This window comes from Mus caroli, unplaced genomic scaffold (genome assembly GCF_978045245.1).
Source record: "Mus caroli unplaced genomic scaffold, Mus_caroli_1 scaffold_1, whole genome shotgun sequence".
NCBI classification, from domain to species: domain Eukaryota; kingdom Metazoa; phylum Chordata; class Mammalia; order Rodentia; family Muridae; genus Mus; species Mus caroli.
This window is the reverse complement of record NW_028227256.1, coordinates 159,519,732-159,540,028: the sequence shown is the minus strand read 5'-3', so window position 1 is coordinate 159,540,028 and position 20,297 is coordinate 159,519,732. Positions and strand designations below refer to the sequence as shown.

Here is a 20,297-nt window from a genome sequence, read left to right as displayed (position 1 = left end):
GTTAGATGGTAATATCTGGCACTGAAAATTAAAGTATGCATGTTTTTTAAAGAGAAGGGATAACTCATTAATTTGGGCTCTTTAACTATTACAAACAATAACAGGTTTGGAGTTGAATCCTAAATTTTCTTTTAAAGGAACTAGCTATGGAAGATGTCTATTTTAAATATGGTAATGTGTTTTCTAACCTGCTTTCTACTAGTGCTGTATTCATGCCTTTCCTCATCACCTTCCACTCACTGCTTGCATGCAACAGTCTCCCGGTGTCTCATGGGTTACTTTTTTTCCCCTAAACCCTTGACACTGCCTTGCTCCTGCTTTTCTCTTTCCCTGTCTTCTGTTTGTTAATGTGATTTTTCAAGTAACTCTTTCCCAGTGAAGTGGAACTCAAGGCCTGTCTTATTTAAATGAGAAGAAAAACTACATGATAAATTTATTTTTACATTTTTAGATATCCCACAAATAAATGGATTAAGCTGGGTACTTTCCATGGTAGAGATGAGCGGAATGTCCAAAGTTTTCCCCTGGATGAACAGATGTATGCAAAATACGTGAAGGTAATCTTTATACATATAGGACTATGTTCTGTAATGAAACTATTCTAGTTATCTACCCTGCTCACTTAGGAATTAGAGAAACTAAGAGTCCTAGCATAACACTAATTAAATTTTTTTTTTCTGGGCTATTTTATTTTATAGACAACTTTTATTCTGACATTTTTATATTCTTGGTAATCTAGACCAAACTATTTTAACAAGCTCCAAGTTACAAGTCTTGTTTTTGAGTTTTGCTTTTCTTTTCTTTTGAGGCAGAGTCTCATGTAGCCCACCCTGGCCTAACTCACCAGGTGCTGGTGCCTCTGTGTGAAGTACAGTCATGCAGCACCACGCTCAGCATGCCTTAGACCTGTAAATTGCCATCCACCTGGCATTGTGTTCTGTTGTGAAACTTTAAACATTGTTGCCGTTGAAATCTTTTAAGTAGGTGTGATTTTTTTTTTAATTTTTAAAAATCTTATTCCTAGATTATTGATTCATTTTTATTATAGCTTTCCCTTTTTATAATTAAATGAAACAGTTTAGCAGTTTCAGATAAAACTTTAGACACTAAATATTTCCATTGCTTACTTTACCAACTGTTACTCAAGTTGAATTTAAATAATCTATGGAAGTTTCTATGCCTCTTTCCTGAACCTTTTTTCTTTAATAGAAAATAATGGACACATCTTAAAGTACCATGCTGTCAATTATAAGACCTTTTGAAATTGCAAACTTCTAATTTCTGTGCTTTCTTTAAGTTGTAAGAACTTATACCTACTTGATTTTGTCTTCTGGGATTTTACTCTCTCTTTTTAAAGCATGAATTAAATTGATTTCTACAAATGGGTAAACTTGTAGTATTCCTAATTTCAGTATGAAAGTGCTGGATTCTATATTGAAAATGCAGTTGGCATTCTCAGTGTAAAACTGCCACATAAAGCTCCTGCTCGCTTGCTTTGTGGACAGAAACCATAGTATAAGTTATGAACTGCTTTTTTGTTTGTTTGGGAAAACCCTCTTTAGTCTAAAAGCCACGTGCTTATAGTAATGAATGCTATATATGCATACAAATTTTTACCTGGGTATCTGTTCACCTAAAGTAACTAAATACAAATAATACAAATGACTTTTTAAAGCTTGCATTTTATAAGTAAAGCATCTTGTATCAGTTGTATCAGTTGTATTTGAAATAATAGAATACCAGAACTTACGTCTTCCCTGAAACACATTGGATACAATATTTTAAAACCACCAGAAAAACTTAATAAATTATTTTGTTTATTAATATATACATTTATCTGTATACATGGCAGTAATACTTAACAAAAGACATGGTTTCTAGAAACCATCAGTTAGGAATCCTTTTTTATTTAACAGATGGAAAACAACTGCATTTAAAGATTATTCCACTTTATTAGCTTAAAGCTAATCTATTACATGTATTTAGGTTGTGCTTTTCAGTTGTTATGGTAAAAAATGGAAATTAGGGCTTTTGGACCTGCAAAGAATTAGGAATGCTACAATCTTACCTGCCCGCGCGTTGCTTCCACACTGCGTACATGTGGGTTGCAGATACTTGTTACTTATGGCATGTGATCCAGACTTTGCAACTGATTCCTTTTTCTTTTCCTTTCTCCTGCTTCAGATGTTCATCAAGTACATAAAGGTTAGCAACCTTCTATTTTGCAATATTGAATAATAGACCATGGCATATTAATACATTACAAAGATAAAAAGAAGTCCCAATGCTTTATAAGTACTGATTTTGGGGGCAGTGATTGTGTTTTTAGAAACGCTGTACTGAGAAGCCTGAGGGTGTTCACCTTAGGGTGCCTCGAGGCTTCTGGTTCACGGGCTTCTGTTTTTCAGGTGGAGCTGCTATCACATTTTGGATCAGAGCACTTTTGTCCTTTAAGCCTAATAAGGTAATACAAAACGAATATTTTCTGCTGCTTATCTTACAAGGGATATAGAAAACCTTAATGTTTTTAAGGTGAAGAGAGAATTTTCTCGTATCTGAAGTTATTGTTGTGGAATGTGTTTTGAAAAAAATGTCAAGATAGTCTGAAACATAAACCTTTTATTTTCTATGTTCTTGTTAGCTTACTTTGTTTTATTGTGTTGATAATACATAGAAGCACAGATTGATAGGAAATCGGTCATTATATTTCTAAATTCTTTAAGTTAAATATATTTATGGAAGTAGTGAATGAATAAATGTAAGAAATATTTATTATTTTGAAGGGCAAAAGCTAGTGGCCCATAAAACATTAACCCTGATTGTGACATTTTTGCTCATGCGTTGTGAAGAGATGAGCCTTAGTAACTTGTACTGTAATGGAATTGTTATTAGGGTTTTTGGTACTAGCATGGTGGAAGAATATGAAGAAATTGCTGACTCCCAGTATCAGTCAGAACGTCAGGAACTATTTGATGAGGACTATGGTAAGTGATGTAAACAGGTGACTATCAGGAATTTATTTATTTATTTATTTATTTATTTATTTATTTATTTATTTATTTATTTTGGTACTCTAATAGTAATGGGTGAATTATAGATGGTTTAACCTGTTTTAAAAATGTATTTTCTAGAGTGAGTGTTTTGTAACTTAAATTGTTTCCCAAACCTACCTGTGACTTCTTTGTAACTGGAACTCTTGTAATACCAATGCTATAAGTTATGAGTATATCTCAATTCTGGGCCCAAGAATCGGTTAAACTCAGAAAAAATGTAACAACAGAAGAAAATATTGATTCTATTGATTTGCCTTGAGCCTTGGAGCAAGTACATGAAGACCTGAGTCTTTTAAAAGCTCCTTTAAGTCAGAAGGGAGGGGGTAAGTTTTATGCTGGTTTCTTTAGTTGATCAAAATGGTATGAACCATAACTTTAAGAATTAAAGGGGGTTTTTTTTTTGGTCATTTTCCTACCAAAAATACAAAGATATTTGCTAAAGCTTGGGAAAATGTATAGTTTAATATTTTTGGTTAGCATTAATATATTGTCCTTGATTTACACCTGTAAGGCTTCTGAACCTCTTTATGTAAATGTATAGTTAATATTTACTATACAATGTCTTATATGTCAGTTAACTGACAAAATACAGGAACTTTTAAATGCTGTTATTGGAAATAGTTTTTATCAAAAATTGTTTTCTTCTCTTAAAACAGATTATCCCCTGGATTATAATACTGTGGAGGATAAATCTTCAAAAAATCTTCTTGGTTCTGCTACTAGTGAGTATTTGGGGGTTTCCTATTTATGCTGCTAAAGTCTCAGTCTCGCTTGCTGTCTTTCTGACAGGCTATTTGTTACAGTATAGTTTAGGATGCTTGTGCTCCCAATCTTGACCTGTGTTAGCTTTGAAAGGAGCTTATGTGGAAGTGGACTACAGTTGGTAAAAAGGAGGGAAATCTAAGCATGGGATGGAATCAGATTTGTACGGTATAATCTCTTTGCAGTAAAGATAGGCCTATGAATTTCTTCAGGAAAAATGAAGGAAGCATCACAAGTAAATTCGTTGTGCATGAAGGCTTGGTAATCTGTGCCTATGCCTAGTTTTCTGTTTAACGGTAAAATATCACATCTGTTTCCAGAATGCACCAATAACAGTATCAATACATTACGCTGTTGAAAATGACAAGGTGACTAAGATACCTACTTGGTGGTTTAGTTGTTCTCCCAAACTAGTGTGAATATAGGGGTAGACTGGCTAAAGATAATTCTGGAAAAGTACTACCCAACTGGAACATTATTTTTCTGTTAATACAAAATTAACTAAGAGCATTTTCTTTGTATTTAGAGATTAATAACTAAATAACTAGAGGTCATATAAGTGTGTGAATACAAACTGTCTCTCACCATGTATATGCATGTTTAGTTGAGTCAATTTCTTTTTATTGTTTCTTTTCTCCATCTCTTTTCTTCTCCATGGAGAAGAAGGTTTTAGCAGCCTCCCAGGGATGAGAATAAGTGTGTTAAGAATACCTGCTAGAGGAGAACCCATTATATAATGCTCACTTCTTATTAGTTTATTATACTTCATTTATATTCACTGACTTTGTTTTCTTTCACATGTCAGGAAAGCACTGTAGCACTCAGCTACAACCCAATCCCCTGTTGCTAATTTTTGGCTTTTTGAATATGAGCAATGCTTTCAGTTAGGACCTGTTGTTATTTTTATTGCTGATATAAAAATAGTGCTGTGGGACAAGATGAGATTATATGTTATGTATCTGGATTTTGCTATTATTAAGTATGTATTTTTGTATGTTGTATAGTAATCACTATTCTTAATGATATTGAGCTAGTTCTAAGGAAACACCTTTTTCTTTTCTTTTTATACATGGAATTAGATTCAGACTAAAATATCTTTAACTTCTGATGGTTACCAGAAAGGAAAGGACACAAAAGGGAGATAGTTTCTTACTATAGATTTAGATAAGGGAAAGTCCTATTAATATTCTGCATTTTACTTTTTCTTCCTATGGGATTACTTGGTAGATGCCATTAAAACAATTACATGCCAGTGTAGGACATTTCCCTACTTGTAGTCTCTTTTCTGACCATATACTTTTGTATAATACATACAAAGGATTACTCTGGTCCCAATATTTTTTTGTCTCTCACCTTGAGAAATATGTTTCTTGCTAACACTTTTTTCTTCTATTTTTCTTTTATGGGTTTTGATGGTTATATTGAAAGAATTTGCATAGTGAAATGATAGGGACAGGGAAATGTCACTTGCTCTATAGTATGGAAAATAGATTTTGAAATGACATATACCTCTTTTTTATGATACAGTTTTCCATGTATTTATTTACTTATTTATTGATATACTTCATAAGGCTTCAAAACAGTAGGTGGTGAGAAGGAAGCATTACTTTGCTGTCATGACGTTTACTGATCTGAAAAATTAATGGTTGCTTTTGAACCTGACTTAGCCACATTTTCTAAGATAGGATAACTAATAGTGTAAGGAGTGCATGCATGTGTAGAATTAGTCTAAATAACCAGTGTTTGGACATAGAATGTCCAGGTTTGGCGGTTCAAAATGAGCGTGGGATTGGCCTCCTTTGGAACCCAGCATTTTAGTTCTGGAAAGCAGATCTAGGGCTTTTCATATGCTAGGCAAGCACTCTGCTACTGCACTGCGCTGTTCCCACTGTTTTATGTTTGAAACATCTGTGCAGGTCAGGTAGCTTCACACTTATTCTCTTGCCTCTACTTCCCACGTGTTGTGATTAGAAGTGTGTGCAAAACAAACTTTTCCCTTTTAAAAATTGTGTGCATAGTCTCTACAAAACAGAATTGTGTACTTTTAATCTTAATAAAAACTTCTTTTTCCTTTTTCTATTGGGAACGTATTTAGTATCTCCTAATTGATATTCTTGGAGCCAGAAATATTTGACAGTATGTATTTCAGAGTAGCGCATATGCATAATGGGGCATCTTGAGAATGAGATATAAGTTTAAACGTGAAATTCTCTAGTTTCATAATGTATACATATAGCTTGAAGGTGTGTTTAAATTTTATTTTTTGCTTACTGACTTTTCATGCTTGAAGATAATTATATACTGTATTTTTAGTGTGCCTGAATTTTGACTTGTGATTTATCCTATGAAGTCATATTTACAATTTTCTACTTGTGGAACTGTTAGTGCTCAAAAAGTATATTTTGGAGCATTTTGGCTTTCATGTCAGGCATTAGAGTTATGTAAATTTTTAAAGTAGTTTTTTTAGAGTTTTATAGCTTAACCTATAGTTAGTATTCACAGGAAGTATATATCACCAGAATGTATACATACATACATACATGCATACATACATACTCTGTACCTAGACATGCTTGTTCCTGTGTAATTTAACTATCACTGAAGGAGATATGGCTGTCTTACAGCAGCATATGTGCATGCCTGTTCAGTCTTCTGACTCCTGTTCTTGAACTAAAACACGTAAATCTTTTTTGTCAATAGGAATTCTCTGTACCATTTCTATTTCACTTGAATTTTGTCTTGTGGATTTTTCAGATGGCTATTTACTTTGATATTCTTATAAGTTTGTCTTTTCTCTTAGTTACATGTTTAAGACAAAATGCAGTTTTTAAATCAACATATTTTTAGAAAATTAATATATATGCACTATGTGGTCCTACAAATAGAAAGTAGAAATGATTATCCAGGGGGAGCCGAGAGCACATAGAAGAGGTGGTATTTTGGTTGGTTTATCTTGGTATATTGAAATATGGCCAAAATCTCCATCTCAGCATCCTAGACAACTTGTGTTTTCTGTAGCCAAAGTGCCATTGGTGTACTGAAAGACTCAACCATAACATAAAGATGTTTGGTCCCTAGGAGTCTTTCATTCCAGAGGAATAATGTGAGATGAGTAACTTTCTCCACTCAGAGAAATGAGGGAATATTTAATCCAGTGTGGAGTTGTGTTTGACGTTACTACTTTACCCATTAGGACTTTAGTTACTGTGATGACAAGCTGACCCACGTTTGGCTGTGCATGTAGAACAGTCAGAACAGACTGTTCACAAAGTTGCTTTGTCTCAAAACATCAAAAAAAATGTTCTATTAACATAAGGAAATTGTTTCTTTTCATTAAATGAACTGAGAAAATAGATATCTTTCAAATTTTGCTTTTGTTACCAAACCATCACCTAAAATGACAACAAACAGGTTTTTAAGAGATAGAATATTGTGTCTTCTTACTGTGGAGCTAGTAAATAAAATTAAGTTTCAAATAACACAAAAGACAAATTCTTTATACAGATTAACATAGGTTTCGGTTAATTAAATAACAATGACTTAAATTGGAAATCCGAAGAACAAACAGGTTTACTGTGAATACAAGAGAATATAAACTATAGATTAAAATTTTTGACATTTTTAAAGCAGGCAGCTTTGTCTGAACTTTATTTGATGGTAGTGTAAGCAGAAGATCATGTCCAATAGGGTGGTATTGTTTGGCATTCAGAGCAGACTTATAAAGAAGCAGTTTCCATTCCTGACTTGGGGTTTGTGAATTGATGGCCATTACTGTTCTGTCATTACCTCAGAGAAACACCTCAGCCTGAGTAAAAATCCAGGGCTGTACTTCTCTGTTCATCAGATTGTCACATCTAAGGGCAAGACGTTTGAAAGTGGCAGCTTTTGTGTTATTCTGATGTCCCTAAATGAAGTACTAAAATTATCATATTCAGATAAAACCACAGTTACGTGCATTCCATAATTACTGTACTTGGAGTCTTCTTTAAACCAGTGAAATTTTTCCCTACCCTACACACACATTTACAGAACTGGGTCTGTGTGACCATGCTGAGTGGCGCAGCCTTCTTTATGTACCTTCCCTTAGAGCTTTGTGTTTCACATCTTGGATTTTCATTGAAAGTGTCATGCAAAGTCTGTGAGACTCTTTTATCTGGAGACTTAAGACAGGGGTAACTTGGGAGCCTTACAGCACAGCCTCTGCACATTCTTAGTGCTTTGATGCAAATGTGTGATAATGAAAATTGATATCAAATGACAGTTCAAGGTAGACGGAAGAAATTCCTCTGAAATTACATATTAGAAGATCCCCTCAACTCCCATCACCAGTTTCTCATAGATTTCTGCCATTCTGTGATTCTTATGTATTCATAGATGTCTTTATATAGAAATGGAGGCTTGTACCTATATTATTAAATGTCTCCACTAGGTGCAAAAAACAAATAAAAACAAACAAACAACTCACAACAACCAAATTGCAAATTGTTCTACCTATTAACCTTAGTTTTGACCTTTAAAAAAATCTCTTACCCACAAAAAGATATTGGGGGTTATATAACCCACAATATACTGTTTGCCTAGTTAGTTTTAAACATCATCAGGGAAATTTAATTATGCATATTACCAGTTTATTTGACTGATATAGTACAATAAAATTAATAATAGAATTTTTCTACTTTTCTTTGGATACTAAAATTCCCATTTTATTTTTTATCTATAACCACTCATTTAGAAAATTGCTTTGTCGATATAAGTTGATTTTTTTTTTAAACTGTAAAACCTTTTTAAACATTTGAAATAGGAATTTTGATCATCTCATGTCCTCCATATTCCAGTCCAGGCTATAGTTGGATTTTGTAATGTGTTAACAACAGTATTTAGTAAAAGGTAGTACGAAGTTTTATTTAAAAAAAAAAAAAAAAAGAACTATTCAAAATTCCCTCTGAACCTTAGAATTTCAGTTTACTTTGGCTAAAATCTGTATCCTGTATTAGACTTTGATAGGAAATAAAAGATATATATAGTCAAAAGAAAATGGCTAAAAGACCTTTATAGGCCTTTTAAAAATTATCTTAAGATTTTAATGACACTCTTTAGGTATATTGGTATTATTTTCTGATTGAATTTTGTTTTAGATGCCATTCTAAATATGGTGAATATTGCTGCTAATATTCTGGGAGCAAAAACTGAAGACTTGACAGAAGGTACCTAATCATTTTGTGGGTCTTTAAAATAGTTGGTACTTCATGGATCCTTTAAGTTAGAAAAAGGAAGTAATGAACTAACAAAGTAGAATTTTCATTTAGAAATGAAGAGACCATTGAAAAGAACTTAGCCATCTTGTATTAGCTATTGTTTATTGAATTTCACACTTTTTTTTAAATGAAAGAACTTCATTTACATACATTTCATTAATTGATCCCTGCCCCTCTAGAAGCCTCTTCTGCCCTGGTAGAATTGTTTAACCCAGGATATCCTATGTGCCATACAAATGCTCTTTTTTATTTTCAATCAAGGTCTCATGAAGTTGCTGGACTGGCCTTGAACTTAACAGTGCTATCTTAGTCTTGTTAGTATCTGGGTGGGAGCAGGTGCTCCCGCTCTGCCCAACTGAATTGATATTTGATTCTTCCTAGCCATGACAGTAGTGATTCTATACCCTCGTCTCTGTATTGAGAATTCCTAGTGGTACTTTATATTAGCTTTCCTTTTGTAGCAAATATATTAATATATTAGACCATTTTATTTTCTTTAAAGAATGTCAAATATCAATTAGTAAAGAGTAACAAATGATGCCTTTTAATTTTTGAAAACCACTAAGCTAAGTGTTAACTTCAAAGTTAGCCATTTTACTTCCTCATTTTCCAATAACTTTTTGGTCCAGAAGCATATTAATCATGTAATATTATGCAAAATTTATAATATCAAATAAGGAATAATGTTCATTCTTTATAGTTGTGATCATGTGCAGTCATGTCTTTCAAAGAAAACTTAGATTTAAAAGAAAAAACTCCTCATTAGCAAATGTATTTGACCTTTTCCTTCTGCCCTGAGAGACTACAACTCTTTATTTGTTACAGTAAAATATTTTATGGTACAGTTTTTAAACATTGAACTCAATGTGGGCATCTTTCTTAAAATAGGAAATAAAAGTATATCTGAGAATGCCACTGCCACAACTGAACCTAAAATGCCTGAATCAACTCGTGTTTCAACTCCTGTTCCATCACCTGAGTAAGTTATGCTGCGACAGTAGATTTCTGTTAAAACAGAGTGGAGTGTATTAGAAAGAGAAAGAAAAGAGCTTGTCATCTGTATACAGTCAACTGTAAGAGAGCCCAAGTCGTAGGACAGACATTCCTACAGCTACTCTGGACACTTTGCAGTTGCTTCTTCTCTTTTGTGTATATGCATATTAAAAGCACACTATTCCAGACCACACATTTGTTGCTTTAGAATTATATATTACTTTCACTCATTGAATCTTTTCTAAAGAAAAGCACTTCCTTACTGAGGGTGATAACTCTAGGCTTGAGGACAGGTTTCAGAGCATTCTTACTGAGTTTAGGTTGAAAGCATTGCATATGTATATATGAAGTCCCTAGAAAGCCACAGAGGGTACCCAAAATACCTAATGCAGTAGTTGTCACACAGCAAACTAACTTGTTCCCTTTCTCAAAATGATTTGTATAGAGGTTTTTTGGTTTTTTTTTTTTTTTGGTCTTGGCACATATTGAGCAGCGTTTTGCATATAGGTAAAGTAACATAAAATATCTTCATCTTGTGGGTATTTTCTTAACAAAGGCATTTACATCATAGGTACATGTTATCTATAATAGACCATAAACTCAGTGATTTGGCTCATGGGTTATGGTTATTGTGTAAAATTTTAAAATCTTATTTTGTCTCTGAGGAACTCTAATAGGATATTTGAATGTGAACTATTTTACAATAGTAGGAAATCAGAATTGCAGTAAGTATGCTTTAAACTGTAATTCCCAACTAGCATACTAATTAAAAAGTAATTTTGTGCTTTCAAAAGTAGAGTGAGATATTTATATTCTGAAAGAGACTATAAAGATATTTATTGAGTGGTTGGATGAGAAATATGACATATATGTTACTGATTCTTAAGAGGACTTAAAATATGTATTAGTGATGAAGACATTCTTAGTGTTTCTAATTATCTGAATGTGTAATAGCTATTTTTGATTTTATAACTAGGCTGCTTCTTCAGTTAACATAGGTATTTTTTTTTAAAGCATACTAAGCAAGCTAATTTTATTTATGCACACAAACAAATGTGAGTATTTTGAAAGATGACTTCATTGAGACAAAATCTCCCTATATAGTCTAGCCTGGCCCTAAACTTGTGATCCTCCTGTCTCTTTCTCCCAAGTATTGGACTTACAGGCACATGCCATCACATTGGCAAAATCATTGAACAATTTTTACTTAAAGTGTCTTTATTTACTTTAAGTTTTTAAAATAATTATATAGCAGTCATTTGGTAAAATAACAAAAACGTACTTCGTATTCAAAATTAATACTAAATTTATAGAAAGCTGTTACTTTCTTTTCCTAAGTCTGTTTTAACTATAATAGACTAGATAGTATGTACAACAGCATGTAACTTCATATTTACCAGATTTTTATTTTCTCCTTCCTTTCTTCAGACATTGCTCCTATTTACTGTCACAGTTTATTCAGTAACTAATAGTTGACATGCCACGTGAATATGTAAGAAAGATAATTAGGTTCTAAATGGATCTATGTGGTTATAGATAAGCTTTTTGTTAAGAGAAGCATGACTTAATTGGTTTTTATTTTGTTTTCAGCAAAAATGAAAATCTGCTTAGATACTCTTTGACTTTGCTTTTATCATTGTGGCAGATGTCTCTACTTAGAAATATTTTTCTGGTAGTAACTTTTTTTTTTTTTTTTTTTTTTTGGTTTTTCAAGACAGGGTTTTTCTGTATAGCTCTGGCTGTCCTGGAACTCACTCTGTAGACCAGGCTGGCCTCGAACTCAGAAATCCGCCTGCCTCTGCCTCCCGAGTGCTGGGATTAAAGGCGTGCGCCACCACGCCCGGCATGGTAGTAACTTTTAAGTAGGAAATTTTGCATATAAAGATAATTCAATTTTGATGTTCATATTACCTGAGTTTTTCATTCAGGTTTTTCTTTGTCCTTTTAAGGTTGTATTTAGAAATTGTCTTTATCTCAGACAGAACCATAGGCATCGTAATTTATAACCCAGTTTCTACTACTACACCCCTATCTAGGCCCTATCACACAGACCTTCTCTAGATCCACTGATGAGACAGACAGGTTTATGATGCGTCAGTACTTTTTTTAAAGTGGTCAGGCATTTGTCTTTTAGTAAGAGAACTAGCTCAGATGATGTTAAGATTGTATTTCCTTAAAAGTAGATAGTCTGCTGTGTAGGAATTCCTCACAGCATATACAGAAATAGTCTTTAGAACTTTAGCTGCCTTCTGCAGATGATACTAGGAATCCTGGGTTCTAGTTCTAGCTCTTGGTTATCTTTAATTTCTAATCTGAAAGACTTGTAATGAATTAGTAAATGTTATAGAAACAAAGGTACAATGTACATATAAGGGAGAGAAGTATTCACAAATTTGGTGTAAAATACAGTGGTTTGAGCTATTTGGTTGGTTGCTTGGTAAGTGGACTTTGTGCTGCCATTTCTGGCGTAAGTACTCTATATAAAATGGAAAAATGTCTATAGGGAAAACTGATCAAACATATTTGTATACAGCTTTGTACTCAGCATTTCTTCTGTAATCCCAATCTTTATGTTGTTCCTAATACATTTTCCTTAAGCTTATTTTAACATTAGATTTCTACCTTAAGTGATATGTAATCGTGTATATGTATTTCTAGATATGTAATCAAGGAAGTCCATACACATGATACAGAACCATCAACCTCAGCTCCTCCAAAAGAGAGTCCGATTGTACAACTGGTTCAGGAGGAAGAAGAGGAAGCGAGTCCATCTACAGTGACCCTTTTGGGCAGTGGTGAACAAGAGGATGAGTCGTCATCCTGGTTTGAGTCTGAGACACACATACTTTGTAGTGAGCTGACTTCAATTTGTTGTATTTCTAGTTTTTCGGAGTACATATATAAATGGTGCTCAGTTAGAATTGCTCTTTATCGACAACGCAGCAGGACTGTGAGTAAAGGAAAAGATTTTGTGTCACCTCAGCCATCACTACTCCTTCCTGTAGAATCAGTAGAGGTTTCAGTACTGCAGCCTCCCAGTGGCGATGTGGATAACGAGAACATGGAAAGAGAAGCTGAAACTGTTGTTCCAGATGATTTAAGTAGTGTGCACCAGGGGCATTTGATAAATCACACAGTGGACACAATTGAACTTGAGCCGAGCTACCCTCAAACTCTTTCTCAGTCTCTTCTCTTAGATGTTACTCCAGAAATGAGTTCACTGTCTAAAGTAGAAGGATCTGAGTCTGTTAAATCTGAAGGAGGATATATTCCATCACAAGTGATGCCCCAAGAGAGTTCTGTTGAGTTTGATGATAAAACAGAAAAAAAGGCCGAGAGCTTTAGTTCTGTTGAGAAGTTCTCTGTTATTTATGAAACAAGTAAAGTTAATGAGGTGATGGACAATACTGTGAAAGAAGACATATTCTCCACAGAAGTTGTCACCAAGTTCCCTGAAACAATAGTACCACCACCTATGAACACAGCCACTGTGCCAGAGGGTGAAAGTGTGGAAACCAAACCTAGTATAGCTGATACACTAAAGCATACAGTGACTCCAGTTATGGATCCTTCGTTGCCTGAAGTGAAAGAGGATGAACAGTCTCCAGAAGATGCCCTTTTAAGAGGGTTACAGAGGACAGCTACAGATTTCTATGCTGAATTACAAAATTCTACTGATCTGGGATATGGTAATGGAAATCTTGTGCATGGATCAAATCAGAAGGAGTCAGTATTTATGAGGCTTAATAATCGTATTAAAGCCTTAGAAGTTAACATGTCTCTCAGTGGTCGCTATCTGGAGGAGCTTAGTCAAAGGTAAGTACAACCCATTTTACACCATAAGTTTAGTAGCTGAATATGATCTACAAAGACATTGTGATGATGAAGGAAGCACAATTTTAACTGGAAAAAGAGGGAAAGCCATTTAAATGATGTTCAAAGCTTCCCAGAATTGTTATCTTTGTTATCTTTTCCATTTTTATAAATATTTATAGTGACATGCAATTATTACTGGGCTAATAAATTTTCTGTGTCTTATTTTCTCCTTTATAATTGTTGTGTTCTTACCATGTTGCTGAGATTAGTTGTGAGCTCTTGTGCTTAATGTAACCTCCTTGTCAGCATCTTAACTGGTAGTGTAGTTCTGTGCTAGTGTGCCCAACTTCGTTTCTCTTGATGTCCAGGATCTCTCTATTTGGTTATACCTTTTATGTGTGTTATTGGATTGCACAGTCCTGAATCGGTCATTTAAGAAAAAGCAGATTGTTCAGTCTCAAAATCAGAATGATTTTCCAGTACATAATGAAGGAGAAAGTGGATTGAAAGCAACTCTTACTTTGTAGGTACCGAAAACAGATGGAAGAAATGCAGAAGGCTTTCAATAAGACAATAGTTAAGCTTCAGAATACTTCACGGATAGCAGAAGAGCAGGTTGGTTTCTTCTTTATTGTATATGTACTTTTCACACTGCAACATGATACTCATTTCTTTTTTTTTTTTTTTTTGATTTTTATTACATATTTTCCTCAATTACATTTCCAATGCTATCCCAAAAGTCCCCCATAGCGCCCCCCACTTCCCTACCCACCCATTCCCATTCTTTTGGCCCTGGCATTCCCCTATATTGGGGCATATAAAGTTTGCAAGTCCAATGGGCCTCTCTTTCCAGTGATGGCCGACTAGGCCATCTTTCGATACATATGCAGCTAGAGACAAGAGCTCCGGGGTTCTGGTTAGTACATCATGTTGTTCCAACAATAGGGTTGCAGATCCCTTTAGCTCCTTGGGTACTTTCTCTAGCTTCTCCATTGGGAGCCCTGTGATACATCCAATAGCTGACTGTGAACATCCACTCCTGTGTTTGCTAGGCCCCGGCATCGTTTCACAAGAGACAGCTATATTTGGGTCCTTTCAGCAAAATCTCGCTAGTGTATGCAATGGTGTCAGCGTTTAGAAGCTGATTATGGGATGGATCCCTGGATACGGCAGTCTCTAAATGGTCCATCCTTTCATCACAGCTACAAACTTTGTCTCTGTAACTCCTTCCCTGGGTGTTTTGTTCCCAATTCTAAGAAGGTGCACAGTGTCCACACTTTGGTCTTCATTCTTCTTGAGTTTCATGCGTTTATCAAATTGTATCTTATATCTTGGGTATCCTAAGTTTTGGGCTAATATCCACTTATCAGTGAATACATATTGTGTGAGTTCTTTTGTGATTGTGTTATTTCACTCAAGATGATGCCCTCCAGGTCCATCCATTTGGCTAGGAATTTCATAAATTCATTCTTTTTAATAGCTGAGTAGTACTCCATTGTGTAAATGTACCATAATTTCTGTATCCATTCCTCTGTTGAGGGACATCTGGGTTCTTTCCAGCTTCTGGCTATTATAAATAGGGCTGCTATGAACATAGTGGAGCATGTGTCCTTTTTACCGGTTGGGACATCTTCTGGATATATGCCCAGGAGAAGTATTGCTGGATCCTCCGGTAGTACTATGTCCAATTTTCTGAGGAACCGCCAGACTGATTTCCAGAGTGGTTGTACAAGCTTGCAATCCCACCAACAATGGAGGAGTGTTCCTCTTTCTCCACATCCTCGCCAGCATCTGCTGTCACCTGAATTTTTGATCTTAGCCATTCTGACTGGTGTGAGGTGGAATCTCAGGGTTGTTTTGATTTGCATTTCCCTGATGATTAAGGATGTTGAACATTTTTTCAGGTGTTTCTCTGCCATTCGGTATTCCTCAGGTGAGAATTCTTTGTTCAGTTCTGAGCCCCATTTTCTAATGGGGTTATTTGACTTTCTGGAGTCCACCTTCTTGAGTTCTTTATATATATTGGATATTAGTCCCTTATCTGATTTAGGATAGGTGAAGATCCTTTCCCAATCTGTTGGTGTTTTTTTTTTGTCTTATTGATGGTGTCTTTAGCCTTGCAGAAGCTTTGTAGTTTCATGAGGTCCCACTTGTCAATTCTCGATCTTACAGCACAAGCCATTACTGTTCTATTCAGGAATTTTTCTCCTGTGCCCATATCTTCAAGGCTTTTCCCCACTTTCTCCTCTATAAGTTTCAGTGTCTCTGGTTTTATGTGAAGTTCCTTGATCCACTTAGACTTGACCTTAGTACAAGGAGATAGGAATGGATCGATTCGCATTCTTCTACATGTTAACAAACAGTTGTGCCAGCACCATTTGTTGAAAATGCTGTCTTTCTTCCACTGGATGTTTTTAGCTCCCTTGTCGAAGATCAAGTGACCGTAGGTGTGTGGGTTCATTTCTGGGTCTTCAATTCTATTCCATTGGTCTATTTGTCTGTCACTATACCAGTACCATGCAGTTTTTATCACAATTGCTCTGTAGTAGAGCTTTAGGTCCAGTATCGTGATTCCACCAGAGGTTCTTTTATCCTTGAGAAGAGTTTTTGCTATCCTAGGTTTTTTGTTATTCCAGATGAATTTGCAGATTGCACTTTCTAATTCGTTGAAGAATTGATTTGGAATTTTGATGGGGATTGCATTGAATCTGTAGATTGCTTTTGGCAAGATAGCCATTTTTACAATGTTGATCCTGCCAATCCATGAGCATGGGAGATCTTTCCATCTTCTGAGATCTTCTATAATTTCTTTCTTCAGAGACTTGAAGTTTTTATTATACAGATCTTTCACTTCCTTAGTTAGAGTCACGCCAAGATATTTTATATTATTTGTGACTATTGAGAAGGGTGTTGTTTCCCTAATTTCTTTCTCAGCCTGTTTATTCTTTGTGTAGAGAAAGGCCATTGATTTGTTTGAGTTAATTTTATATCCAGCTACTTCACCGAAGCTGTTTATCAGGCTTAGGAGTTCTCTGGTGGAATTTTTAGGGTCACTTATATATACTATCATATCATCTGCAAAGAGTGATATTTTGACTTCATCTTTTCCAATTTGTATCTCTTTGATCTCCTTTTGTTGTCGAATTGCTCTGGCTAGGACTTCAAGTACAATGTTGAATAGGTATGGAGAAAGTGGACAGCCTTGTCTAGTCCCTGATTTTAGAGGGATTGCTTCAAGCTTCTGACCATTTACTTTGATGTTGGCTACTGGTTTGCTGTAGATTGCTTTTATCATGTTTAGGTATGGGCCTTGAATTCCTGATCTTTCCAAGACTTTTATCATGAATGGGTGTTGGATCTTGTCAAATGCTTTTTCCGCATCTAACGAGATGACCATGTGGTTTTTGTCTTTGAGTTTGTTTATATACTGGATTACGTTGATGGATTTCCGTATATTGAACCATCCCTGCATCCCTGGGATGAAACCTACTTGGTCAGGATGGATGATTGTTTTGATGTGTTCTTGGATTCGGTTAGCAAGAACTTTATTGAGGATTTTTGCATCAATATTCATAAAGGATATTGGTCTGAAGTTTTCTATCTTTGTTGGGTCTTTTTGTGGTTTAGGTATCAGAGTAATTGTGGCTTCATAGAATGAGTTGGGTAGAGTACCTTCTGTTTCTATTTTGTGGAATAGTTTGTGAAGAACTGGGATTAGATCTTCTTTGAAGGTCTGATAGAACTCTGCACTAAACCCATCTGGTCCTGGGCTTTTTTTAGTTGGGAGACTATTAATGACTGCTTCTATTTCTTTGGGGGATATAGGGCTGTTTAGATCATTAACCTGATCTTGATTCAACTTTGGTACCTGGTATCTGTCTAGGAACTTCTCCATTTTATCCAGGTTCTCCAGTTTTGTTGAGTATAGCCTTTGGTAGAAGGATCTGATGGTGTTTTGGATGTCTTCAGGATCTGTTGTTATGTCTCCTTTTTCATTTCTGATTTTGTTAATTAGGATGCTTTCCCTGTGCCCTCTAGTGAGTCTGGCTAAGGGTTTATCTATCTTGTTGATTTTCTCAAAGAACCAGCTCCTTGATTGGTTGATTCTTTGAATAGTTTTTCTTGTTTCCACTTGGTTGATTTCACCCCTGAGTTTGATTATTTCCTGCCGTCTACTCCTCTTGGGTGAATTTGCTTCCTTTTGTTCTAGTGCTTTTAGGTGTGTTGTCAAGCTGCTAATGTGTGCTCTCTCTAGTTTCCTTTTGGAGGCACTCAGAGCTATGAGTTTTCCTCTTAGAAATGCTTTCATTGCGTCCCATAAGTTTGGGATGGTACTCACTTCTGTGGAGTGTATTGTAATTAATGTCCATCTACAGTGTGTAGTAAGTCATTTCAGCCATTGTTAGTATACTCTGATTTCAAGTAGATCATAATTTTTTTAAATGATAATAAAAATCAATTTTATCTTTTCTTATTTCTGATTTTGTTAATCAATGAAGACTACAACAAAATTCTTTCTTAATGACACTTAGTACTTAGATAATGTAGTTTTAAGGATATTTTATATTTTTTAGACAGTACTGTAGCTGAAATGTGGCTTCTCCAATGTCATGTATGCTCATTTCATACATTTAATATAGACTGGTGGCTTGTTTCATGTGAATATTTAATATTTACTTTATGGTAACTATATAAATATTTTTGTGTGAGTACACATGCATTTTGTGGAATACAATTATTCTCTCTTTAGTTACTCACAAAACTATGTCTGCAGTTGCTCTTTTCTATGTAATTATTGGTAATTTTCTCAAGTTTTCTCATCGGATTTCTAAAGTGCTAGCCCATACATTTCCTAGTGTCTTGACAACATAACTAACTTCTCATTTCCCTGGTGTCACTTCTATGGCCAGCCTGTATCTTCCTACTCCAACATAATTAATGCCTCTGTCAGCCTGATCATCCTTCTGTTTAGACACTTTTGTGTAAAATTTGATGTTACTGGAATTTTTTAAAACTTACTTTATTTATTACATTCCAGCCTTTGCTCCTCTTCCAGTTCCCCCCTCCCACACTTCCTCATCCGATTCCTCCTCCTTGCCTCCAAGAGGGTACCTCCTACCATGCCTCCTCTTCCTCCCTCTCCCTCCCCCTCTCCTCCCTCTCTTCCTCCCTCTTTCCCTCCCTCTCCCTCCCCTATTCTTCCCTCCATCTTTCTCTCCCTCTCCCTCCCCCAATCCTCCCTCCTTCCCCCCCTCCTAGATTAGGCACATCTTCCACTGAAGCCAGACCAGGCAGTCCTCTGCTATGTATGTGCCAGGGACCTTGGACCATCCTGTATAAGCTGCCTGGTTGGTGGCTCAGTCTCTGGTAGCTCCCTGGGGTCTGAGTTAGTTGAGATTGCTGGTCTTCCTGTGAGACTGGCCTCCTCTTCAGCTTCTTAAATCCATTCCCTTATTCAACCATAGTGGTCCCCAACTTCAGTTTAGTGGTTGGATGTAAGTATGTGCACCTGTCTCAGTCAGCTGTTTGCTGGTAGTCTCTCAGAGGTCAGCCATGCTAGGCTCTAAGTCTCTTCTCCATTTTTGTCCCTGCAGTTCTTTTAGACAGAAACAGTTCTAGGTCAGAAATTTTGACTTAGTTACCCCATCCCTCCACTTTAGGCCCTGTCTATCTGCTGGAGGTGGACTCTTCGATTTCCATTGTTGGCCATTTTTGCTCAGGTCACCTCCATTGAGTTCTGAGAGTCTCTCACCTCCCGGTCTCTGGTACTTTCTATATGGTTCCCCCATATCCCACCCCCTAGGCTGCATATTTTTATTCATTCTCCTGTCCCTCTGAGCTTCCCTTCTGTCCCGCCCCCCATACCTGATCCTATTCTCCTTTCCCCTTCCCTCTCCCCTCTTCCATCCAGGTACATCCCTCTCTTTGCCTCCTGTGATTATTTTCTTCCCCCTTCTAGTGGGATTGAAACATCTTCTCTTGGGCCTTTCTGCTTGTTACACTTCTTTTGGTCTGTGCGTTTTATCCTAGGTATTCTGTACTTTTTGGCTAATATCCACTTATCAGTGAGTACACAGCATGCATGTCCTCTGGGGTCTGGGTTAATTCACTCAGGATGATGTTTTCTAGTTCCATCTATTTGTCTGCAAAACTCATGATATCCTCGTTCTGTATCCATTCTTCGGTTGAGGGACATCTGGGTTGTTTCCAGCTTCTGGTTATTATGAATAAGGCTGCTGTGAACATAGTGGAACATGTGTCCTTGTAGTGTGGTGGAGCATCTTTTGGGTATATGCCCAAGAGTGGTATAGCTGGGTCTTCAAGTAGAACAATATTTTTTGAGCAACTGCCAGATTGATTTCCAGAGTGTTTGTACCAGTTTGCAGTCCCACCAGCAATGGAGGAGTTTTAACCAGTA

The 20,297-nt window shown here is 35.9% G+C and overlaps 1 protein-coding gene across 8 annotated transcripts in view; it reads left to right on the top strand.

Moving 5' to 3' along the window:
* The window catches only part of Suco (SUN domain containing ossification factor), a 71,761-nt gene that overhangs the window by 37,088 nt on the left and 14,376 nt on the right, over positions 1 to 20,297 (top strand). For 6 of the 8 annotated variants that reach the window (XR_015048053.1, XR_003836497.2, XM_021155061.3 and 3 more), the window contains exons 11-19: positions 452 to 557; positions 2,185 to 2,205; positions 2,409 to 2,464; positions 2,893 to 2,984; positions 3,710 to 3,775; positions 8,951 to 9,019; positions 9,959 to 10,049; positions 12,722 to 13,879; positions 14,407 to 14,494. Coding sequence is in view for 6 of the 8 variants with exons in the window: in XM_021155061.3 (XP_021010720.1) it covers positions 452 to 557; positions 2,185 to 2,205; positions 2,409 to 2,464; positions 2,893 to 2,984; positions 3,710 to 3,775; positions 8,951 to 9,019; positions 9,959 to 10,049; positions 12,722 to 13,879; positions 14,407 to 14,494 (1,747 nt within the window). In the remaining 2 variants the exon portion in view is untranslated. The remainder of the gene's footprint in view (positions 1 to 451; positions 558 to 2,184; positions 2,206 to 2,408; positions 2,465 to 2,892; positions 2,985 to 3,709; positions 3,776 to 8,950; positions 9,020 to 9,958; positions 10,050 to 12,721; positions 13,880 to 14,406; positions 14,495 to 20,297) is intronic. The other 2 variants (XM_029476817.2, XM_029476813.2) reach the window with 1 other exon arrangement.